Below are 10892 nucleotides of genomic sequence, written 5' to 3' on the forward strand. Positions count from 1 at the left end.
GATAACACATGATCTGTGGAAACACAGTCTACAGCTATTTTCGAGCAATTGTAAAACTAGGGTCACATAAAGTTATTGAAATAACCAACAGACACAGATGTAAAAATAACTCGGCACCGCTCAGTGTAGAGTTGTTCAACAAAGTATACGCCTGTGTGAGTTTCTCACAGTACGAAAACCATGACTAAAAATGGCAACGTTTTCTGGTGCTATGGTATTTACAAAAACTTGGTAAAGCGGATTTTTTATTTGTTAACAGAGGAATCAACACTGAATCCTACTTCTGCTAAATTCATGCAATTTTTTTGATTATTACAGTTATAATGTTGTGTAGAACATGTCTTTATTGTTATTTTGAGAAAAAACAATGGTAGATGGCCTGTACTTGTAGGGCACCTTATCTAGTCCAAAAGACATTCAGTCATTCATGCACACATGGTGGTGAGCTACATTGTAGCCACAGCTGCCCTGAGACTGCCATGCAATCAGCATCACCAGCAGCAGTACACAGAGGACGATTGAAACGGCAATATATTGATTACAGGACGAACTCATACATTCTGAGTCACTGTCATCCTTAACAATAACATTAAGTACACCCATAAATAGAATGAACACCTGTGAAAATACTAAGTCTGCTTTCAAGTAAAAGTAGATGGATCTTTGTGGTTCTTTTTATAATTAATATGAAATGAATTTTAAAAAGAAACATGGATTACAAAAGCCAAATACTATGGATGATATCTAACTTTAGCCCTAAAAAAGTTTTACTGACATTCTTGAACTGCACAAAACAATTCAGAAGGAAGGTGGAAATTGTCCACCAGCTGAGAGTGAAAAACTGCATTGGTCTTTCTTGTAAGTGAGCCAAACATGTAGTAACCTCTCTTTCAGCCAGCTGACCAGCAGTGTGAAGCAACAAGTGTGGGAAGTAAAACACTGCCAGTCAGTTCAGCACTTTGTCTTCTTATTAAGAGGCCTTAAAGACATATAAACATTATGACAAAATGTTATTAGTGTTGAAGCCCTACCTTTTCAAACCTTAATATTACAACCCAGCCAGTGCATACTGAAGTCAAAATTACTGATCGAGTAGGAAAAACACTGCATTCAAAGGAATTAATAATAGTTTACTTGCTAAACAAAGTAAGGTAAAGTAATTTTAAAAATCAGTTTTTATTATTTGCATTGTTTGTGAGACTGGAGTTGAACAGCTATTTTCGAGCAATTGTAAAACTAGGGTCTAGGAATCTGGAACTACAGATTCAGCAACAACTAGTATACTTATGTTAACCGCAGGTTGCGAGGGTTACAGGTTCTTAAAACCAAATAAACACCAAACAGTTCATGAGCTGACATCCACACAAACAGCATTAAGATGCATATTAAAGACCACAGTACCCTGCATTGCATAAATAAACATAAAATGGTCAAGAAGCTGCATATTTGCCTTGAAGCATTTAACACAACTTTTTTATAGAAGGTAAAACACATGTTAAACATATTGAACATGCAAAAAAAAAAACAGGTTTATTTGCTGCTGGCAAAAACACTTACGTTCCCAGAATGTCTTTGAAATCATACTTCTCCTTGACATCAGAGGTCTTCTTTTTCCAGGCGTGTCCGTCCTCACCCAGCGGCATCTTCTTGTGGTGGTAGTCAGAAACAATACTAGTAAGGAAGAAAATAGGATAAAATGAAATCCTCATCACATATGAAATACAGTGACTGTTTTAAAAGTCATAGGTTGTCACTGGACGCAAAATGTGTTACCCGTTTGCTTTGGTTGCTTCATTTATGATTGAAAACATTTTTTACTAATGATTCTCTCACATTATGTTATTTTTCTACACGTACGCAAACTCTAAAGGTGGGTATTAACTGAGAAATGCTGTCTAAAACTAACATATCCTTTAGAGTGAATTATGCTTGTGGGACGACTTTTAATAGGATTGTTATGCTGTTGTGAAAATCCCACTGAGAGTTTCACAAAAAGACAAATATGACTAGTTATTATGCCTGAAAGAAGATAAATAAATATAAAACAGATCTGTAGCAAACTAATAAAGTTGTGAATGAAATATGCTGTAAACATTGCGTCTTTCTTATTTGTTAAATCTACAAAACAAATTAAAGGGAATATTTTTGCCAAATTGAAACTTAAATTGACAAACTGTTTGGAGAAACAATTCATAGAGGTTGTGTTCAAGTATTATGAAGTTATGTTGTAAAGGACAGGAAAGAGTCCGGCACAAATCTAAATATTTATTCTGGCTTTTAAGCATTTGAGGCAAAAATAATTATGACTGTAGCCAAGTGTACAATTGTAGTCAAACTTTATGATACACAGTACAGGATTTTATTGTAGAGACAGACAGTGGCATTAACAGAACATCTATGCTTATACTAAGGTTAAATAAAACAGTCTATTAATTCTGTTTACAAATTAAAAGACTTATGAAGGCAATTAGCTAAATTTCATTTCAGTGTACCAAAGACAGGGGCTCAATACACCATTAATATTTTATTTTAAAAATTGCTGACTTGTAAAGCTTGTAAATTACTTGTACACGTATTCACAACTTTTTCTTGGTCTATTACATAAGTGCCAATTAAATGTATTAAAGATCGTGACTGTGCATGTACAAAACAAAAGTGAAAAAGTGCTCTAGGGCATCACTGGTTTTGCAAGACCCTTAATGTAATATCTGCTACGCTATACATCGTGTGTGTAACACTCAAATTGTGGGCCAATGACCAACACAAACACCCCCTCAATGTCACAGTCTCTTATCAGTTCCTCCTTCCAAAGAAATTCACAATCAGATGTCCTTGCCAGTCTTTCAGGGTGCTGCAAGGGAACTTGCTGTCACAGTTTTCGTCATACAAGCCCGGAAAGTGTCTATAACGAAAGACCTCGAGTTACTAAAATAGCCCCCGTGCATCTCAGCACGCCTCACTCCTCCTCTGTTCCTGCTGCCTGCCTGGCAACTTCACACTCTGTGTATAGGAGATGATGTAATGCATTGTTTGAAACCGTATGAAGGCTGTCTAGCTTATTACTTTATAATAGTGCAAGTAGTGCAGCATTTATGCATATATATATATATATATGTTTCAAAAACAATCTGATGGGGTACTGAAAATTACTATTGTTTTGTGACTTTAGTTTTGGGGTAAGAGGTCTCCAACAAAAATGTCAAGCATTCCCATATTTTTCTCCAAAAGAAAAAAAAAAGTCTAATGAAACAGCAGACATGCGCGGTCTTTTTACACAGTGCATGTAAAGACCTGGTTTTACCTGTACACCTTAGCTATTTCACATTAATCTGCAATCTAGTTACAAAGGCAGGACAAAAGTGAAATGTCACCGAGTTGGACTTGACAAAGTGGCATGCAAAGTGATGAATTTAAGGGAAGCAACAAAGAGGAAGTCTAGTTAAATGTCTGTAAAAGCTTTGCTAGTAAATCTTCTTTTGCAACCACTGCTTCCTGCATCTAACACCAGCTCTACAGTTAACAAAAAATAAAGAGTAGGGTGTAACTCTATGCCTAAGTGCACATTCAACTTGACACCAGTTGGTTGTTGTGGGATGAGGATCCATTACAGTGCATGATTTTTATGTACGCGTTTTCTCTGAAAACTGATCTGGGGACAGTCCAAAGTCCACGCATCTTATTTCTTTATTTAGAAATATCTGAGTTTTGTCAAAAAAGAACCAAGAATAGAACTTTGTGGAGGAGGAACAAAATGATAAAGAAGTTATAAGACATGAATAATAATGGATGGTTAATCCTCATCCAGAATGAGAATGGCAAAAGCGCAAGAATAACTTTTTGTTATTGAGTTTACTCCATTCCTAAGAAACCATTATCTAGAGTTGCCTGCTGTCGGAGCTTTGGGTGAATGAGAAAGAGACGCTTGGGACACGCACTCTGGAATGAGGATAACATCATTTGGAATTCCTTAGAAAATTCTTTCCAGCTCCCTTACATAAAAAACTAAGCAAGGTCCTATAACTGCCCTTTTGAACACAATTATTATGGAACAACAATATTAATTGATTTCTAAAACTACTGGGAGCGGGAGGAATGTGCTTGGATATTCATGTCATTGTCAAGAAACCCATGTTTTTACAGACTTGATCAAAACTAAATCTGAGACATCACTTTGATGCACTGCAGGGAAAACACTTTTATTAACCAGCGGAAAGAATGCGTATCGATTTAAAACACAAATCATTTCACATTTTTCACTTTATTTTCTTTATCTGATCAGCAACATTTCAGAAAGACATCCAAACCATTCCAGGGAAGAAGAAGTCAAAAAATAAAGAAAGAACTGCACAAACTGAAGCCAGAGAAACAATGAAAGCACCTCTTGCATCCACCTTGTTTGTAGCATCTCACCTTGCTCATGTGAAGATATAGATGATAATTCATGCACTGAGAAAAAGTGATACTGAAAGTTATTTTAAAATCTGAATGCATCAACTTTCTAGGTTTTGATCTGCATTCAGGTTCTGCACGTCGCTATGCCCAGCGAATGCAAGTATGCATCTAAAACTCCATCCATTCTTTTGGCTTAAGCGGCTGCAGGTTATAGTCCCCACGAGACAACATTCAGTGCAATCCAAAAGTATTCACTTCTCTTGAACTTCTGCACATTTGGTATGTTACAGCAAATAAATGTCAGTGTACTTTGCCAGGTTTTTATGTGACAGACAAACACAAAGTGGTGTACAATTCTGTAGCACAAGAAATGTAGATACTTAATTTTTACATTTAGTTTTATTTTTTATTTTTATTTAAAGTGTGGCCTGCATCTGGCCAGATCCTATGTGGCTAGTGGCATACCGTTAGTGTACTTAAATGTAATAGTTCCCTTTCTTCTTGCCACTGTTCCAAAAAAGTCAGATTTTTCAGAGAGTACAAGTAACAGCTGTCCCCTCAACAGAGCTTGAGGTCTCTGCAGCTCTTCCAGAGTTGAGTTTCTAAGAAACTACTTTGATTAATGCAGTTCCTGCCCAAACACGTCAATGTCATTGAACAACTAAGTCCTGGTATGTTTCTCGTCGTGCTACGATTGAGGACAGATTGAGTTTTCTGAGACATGCCAAGACTGGGATATTATTTAACAAACTAATCCTGTTTTTAACCTTTCCACTATATCCTCCCTGACCTCTGTGGTGTATTGGTTTTTAGGAGGTATATTTCCTATGAAAAACATTGGATGCAATCACTGAAATGAAGCGCCAAATAGGTGAACTTAAGTTACTAATGGGGATACTTTGTAAAACAATTGGTTGCACTGAAATCCATTGCAAGCAACGGGGTCTGAATACAAATGCTACATTTATCACTTTTTGTTGGATTTTTTGGTGTGTTTTCAGTGTGACTTGTGAAATGGTTCAAGAGGTATGAATACGTTTGCAAGGCACTCTAAATGGTTTCCAGCCACTGGAGTTTTCAGGACATAGTCAGAGATGAGCAAGTGGGTCTGTTTGTCAAACAGACAAATGCTATAAACAGCAGAATAAGGTTGAAGTTTCACACTGATAGGGGCAAAAAAAGGGGCAAAGCTTAAACACTGGTGGACCGTGGAGGAAAAACACATGCAGGTATTGTATGAGCATGTAGGAGGACCAAAAGAGGCTCCTCGGGTTCCACTGATGATGTGTTTTTGACCCGTGGGTGAAAACGGGGTGCTCAAACCCCAGGGAGCAAGAGGACTGAAGAAGCCTGATGCTGGGAGATGCACAACATCATAACCACATTCCTTGAGCAGAAAGTCACATGCAGCATTCATCCTTTTTTTCCCCACAGAGAGAGTTTCTGTACTCACTGGTTTCCCATTCCTGTGATATGCAGTGGACAGAAAAAACACACACATGTACACGTGACGATTGATTTTGACAAACTGACATGGAGTAACATTTATTAGTATGATTACTGCAGTTCTTTTAGATACACAACAAACCTTTTCAAACATTTTAAGCAAGTGCACGCACACACATACACACACACACACACACACACAATAATCAAACATAAAAACAGTCTAACACAACCAATAAAGACACATATTTAAAAAGTACAACTCTGCACATGTCTGTACGAATCCACTCATTTCCCCCAAACTGCTATACTTCTCTCTAGAGTTCATATGCAGTAATAATAATCACGTTTTTAAAAAAGCGTTTTTCTTTTCTCTTTTGGCTCAACTTCAGTTTTATTATGTCATTTCTGCAAAGGTCGTCTCTGGCAGGGTCCAAACCATAGGGTGTTCTGCTGCCAAACTTTGCATCTCAAAAACACATGTCAAGGGACAAGATTCCTGCAGAGCCAAATCCACCATAGCAGGAAAATACTTTTTTAAAAATGATTAGATTTCACTCTTTGCTTTGCCAGCGCTCCACACTAAAACGTTCATCCCCAACCATTTAAAGAAACAGCATTTAGTCTAAAAAGTTTATTCATTTACATGGGGTGATCTTCTACATGTTTAAATGTGTAGAACAAGGGTTTTCTCACTCTGAGGACTTTTTTCTGGCACCTGTCAAACATTTAGATGACCCCTCCCAAATGGCCATATCTGTTCTGAGTAACTACCTGACTGGAAATCAGCACTTAAGTGATAATTAAGTGCTGAGCATAAGAGGGATGAATAAACAATTATTTTTTTCTTAGTTATTATGACGAAATTGTGGACATTCATCCTTAAAATATCTGAGAATGAAAACAGAGTTGGCTGCCTAGTTTTGTTTAAAAAAAAAAAATTGCACGTCTATGGTTGGATGAAAACTTGCAAAATCTGCAGAAAATTCTGAAGAAATGCATAAAGGAATCACATTCAGTTTCCACATGTTTAAGAGAAGAAAATTTCTCCAGGCATTAAAGGCTCCTCTCATCAGTGCCTGCAGAAACTATTTTAAAATCTTTCCCAAATAAAACTTTCACAGCAAGAAGAGGAACAAAACAAATTAAGTCACAGCTAGATGACTCAAGATATTTTCTTACATTAATACTTATGCAAAACAAAACAAATTTCACCCAAATTTTCTGCAGTATCTATAACATGCCAGCATGTGGTGATGATGGCAAACGTAACTACATTAAAATTCAAGAAAATCCTGCACATGGCTAAAGCAGTGCTGGGCTAAGGATTCTCCACCAACAGTTGTTGTTCGTAGCACTTTTCTGATAACATTTGTTGAACTGTGGCCCAATCCTAAAAATAATCATAACTTTAACACTACCATGACATTGATTACTTTCTATAGCTCATCATTTAAACACAGGCAACATTTATCAGTTGCTCTGTTAAATATTTATCATCACGTGTGCAGTTATGCATCACAGGATAATTTGTTCAGATTTTCCTTTGCATATGCACCAGAAGCAGAGGACCACCAGGTGATGGTGTTTTCAGTGGCATAGAGAACCTGAGAGAAGTTGTAGTTGGCAACCAAATTAGCACCTTATTCCAGTTGGCAGGGGAAATGCAACAAAAGTGCTGCTTTTGTTGCATTTCCCCAAACAATGTCTTCTTAGACATTGTTTGCACTTGTCTTTGTTCAAAATAAATATTGATTTTATTTGTAGGTTGAGGTGTGTTTGCTTATTCATAAATGAGATGATGGTTAGGGATGTATGCCTTGATAGATCAAGAATATTCATACATATATACTTCATTTTATGTTGAACTACTACCACCACTGTCCACCACTTTTTAGTATCAGTGCTTGTTACTTTAATTTGTTGCATTAGCAAAAAAAAACTCTGCAAAAATGAAAGAAATCCCGACAGTCAGTAAAAGGTTTTCCAGGAAACTCTAGTAATTAGGCCACAGATAAAAGCCTTTGTGATCAATGAATGGGCTTTTACTTTAATTAGTTTGTCAATATTTTTTACATATATTGCAGTGAAAGATTTTTGCCATTTGACAGATTTCTAACAGTTTTTGCCTTTCCATCACACTTAAATGTTTTAGATTATCAAACAAATGTTATTATCAGAAAGAAATAAACCTGAATTGCTTTAAAATACAAATAACTTATTTATTAAAGGGAAATGTCTATCCAAATCCATCTTATGTGGAAAAAGTAATCACACCCCCTGTTCAATTATGAATTTACTGTATACATTTTTTGAATTCTGAGTTTAGTTACACAAGAAACATCCTGACCTAATTTTGGCAGACCACAGAAGCTATCTAGCAACATGAAGTAGGCCAAAGGGAACGCTAAAGAAATTGAGAAACAAATTCATTGGCCAATAGGTCTGTAAAGGGTTACAAAACTATCATTAAGGCTTTGGGACATTGGAACAATGGTGAACCTTCCCAACAATGGCTGGTTTATGAAAATTACCCCAGGTGCACATCTGCGACTCATCCAGTAAGTAGAAGAATGACTAAGAAAGACATCTAAAGCATCCCAGGCCTGACATTCTTCAGCTGAGGTTGATGTTTGTGATTGAATAATCAGAAAGAGACTTGGGGAGCAGAAGGGGAGGGCTTCAAGGAAACACTGACCAAAAAGAGCATAAAGGCTTGTTTCTCATTTGCCTTATGATTATTCAAAACTTTTGGTAAAATATTCAGTGAACTGATGAGACAAGGGTGGAAGTTTTTAGAAGGTGTGCGTTTCATTATATCTGGTGTAAACCTAAAACAGCATTTCACAAAATGCACTATACTGGCACCTGGACATTGTTGTACTCTAGTACTGTGGTGTTCTGGGCTGCTTTGTTGCTTCAGGCCCTGGATGGCTCACTGTGGTTGATGGAGTCATGTATTCTGCTCTATAGCAAAAAATACTGATAGAAAATGTCCAGCCATCAGTTTGTGACCTTAAGCTCAAGCACACTGGGGTTATGCAGCAGTACAATAATGTGAAACAGCAATAGCACCCCTAAATAGTTCCAAACAAAGCAAAAAATAGAGGGGTTTTGTGTGGCTTAGTCAAAGACTGGACTTCAGTCCAAAGGATACATACCCAAGAATTATTGGTTTATAGGTCAATTACAATTGCATAGTCAGGTTGACTCAGATAGCATTATTCTCTTGCTATATAAAATATATTCGAACACTACTTTTGATTTACTCAGGTTATCTTTATCTGACATAAAATTAGTGTGAAGTTTGAAAAAAGCAAAAATATAAGATATTTGTGAGTGAGAGGGTGCTTTTCACAGCATTGTTTATGCAAAGAGACTGAATAAGGCACAAAGAGAATTATTTCACTTGCAGAATTCAGCTTGACCGATATGATCAGTCTGACAACCAAAAGGTATGCCTTTCCTACATCGGCCCCTTGATTTTTGGATCAGATTTCACTTCACATCACCACTCGTATTTCTGAGGAAATGGTAGACAAGCACAGATATGAGCAGGATAAAACACGCAAAAAGCCTGACACAGACAGAGTCAACAAGACAGAGAGCTCCATTCACATATTTCACACAACAATAACACTAAAAATGATTCACCGGGTCAAACTGCTGAAGTCAGAACCTCAAGGCCTCTACAGCAGTGGGCGAGCGCTTTCCCCCGATGTGCCAAGTGCAACATGTTTTTTTTCCCAGCACAAACACAGAAAAAGCGGTCTGTGTGATTCACAGTTCATTAACGCAAGTCTCTGCCATCATCACTTGTTGTTTGATTCACAAAACAGATTTCGAGGGCTTGGCACAGTGCCTCAGCAGGGCTGCATATCAATCAGCCCTGTGCACCCACTGGCTGATGATGGGGGTCGATTGGTCAGCCTGTGTTAATGACGCACAACAAATCTCTTAATGTGGGCCTATTAATTGATCAGCACGCTTCACATGTGAGAGAAAGACATCAAACAGACAGGGGAGAGAACTGAAGCTAAATAAGAGGAGAATTTCACATCATGACAACTTACACGCAGCTCTGATTGTGTATTTTGAGGATTAATTTCACCACCAGGGGGTCCTCAAGACCTTGAAGTATTTGTTAGTAGTCACACCAAAGAGTTTAAATCCGTCTTAAGCCACATTAATTCCGGTAGTACTCACTTTTGTAGTAGTGACTGGTGTGAAGGGGGAAGAGAAAGCTCTCACCTCAGTGCCTCAATGCTGGCCGAATTTCACGTCAGTATTTGCTCGTAACATAGAGGTTCTCTTTATAATGTGAATGAGAGCGCAAAACAGAATGACTCCACTGTACTTATGACTAGCAGGCTCTTATAAAACGAGTTAATTGTTAAGGGCTTATTAACAGACTTTCAGTAATGAAGTATGCATTACTAACTGTGAGTAAGGGAGTCGGATAATAAAAACAGACAGGCTGATAAATGTTGCGTGAAGGGAAGAAGAAAGGTGTCAGAACAAACACGACAAGCCACGCCTTGCTGGGTCCCTCGGAGAGTCACAGATAAAGTTAGTGAGCCGACGGTTCAACGTGAGTCCTCCTTACCTGTGAATGTCCGGGTCAGTGAGGTCCAGTCACCGCGTCTGTCTCTGCTGCTGGCACTGCTGCAGCTGCTCGGAGCGCTCTCTGTCTCACTGAGGCTGGACTGAGAGGCAGCCTCACCCGCCTCACCCGCAGCAGTGCTCCTGACGTCACCCAAGGGTCGGACACCCAGCGAGCCAATCAGCGCCCGAGATGCGGCGCTCAGGTAAAACGGTTCACTGTACTCGCGAGCGAGTGACTCCACTTGCTGTCATAGGCGTGGAGGTTTGGCAGGGACTGTAACAAGCGACACCTGCTGCTAAGTACAGTCTGTATAGATGTGCATGACACTGCTGATACAACTGAATGATACTAGGAGAGGCGGCAGGTTTGCATAGCGCCCAAGGAGAGAAGCTCCATCTGCTCCACCACACACAACTAAACACACAGCCACTTCTCAAATGATACATTA

At 38.3% G+C, this 10892-nt stretch overlaps 1 protein-coding gene across 2 annotated transcripts in view; it reads right to left on the reverse strand.

Moving 5' to 3' along the window:
• camk1b (calcium/calmodulin-dependent protein kinase Ib) overlaps positions 1-10553 on the reverse strand; it is a 40601-nt gene extending 30048 nt beyond the window's left edge. Inside the window, exons 1-3 of one of the 2 annotated variants that reach the window (XM_008409292.2) lie at positions 10445-10549; positions 5846-5858; positions 1558-1671 (exon numbers count right to left, since the gene is read on the reverse strand). In XM_008409292.2, the coding sequence (XP_008407514.1) occupies positions 1558-1671; positions 5846-5856 (125 nt within the window). In that variant the 5' untranslated portion in view covers positions 5857-5858; positions 10445-10549. Of the gene's footprint in view, positions 1-1557; positions 1672-5845; positions 5859-10444 lie in introns of both variants that reach the window. The other variant, XM_008409293.2, reaches the window with a different exon arrangement.
• Positions 10554-10892: the final 339 nt, after the last annotated feature.

Source organism: Poecilia reticulata, linkage group LG5, assembly GCF_000633615.1.
Source record: "Poecilia reticulata strain Guanapo linkage group LG5, Guppy_female_1.0+MT, whole genome shotgun sequence".
Classification (NCBI taxonomy): domain Eukaryota; kingdom Metazoa; phylum Chordata; class Actinopteri; order Cyprinodontiformes; family Poeciliidae; genus Poecilia; species Poecilia reticulata.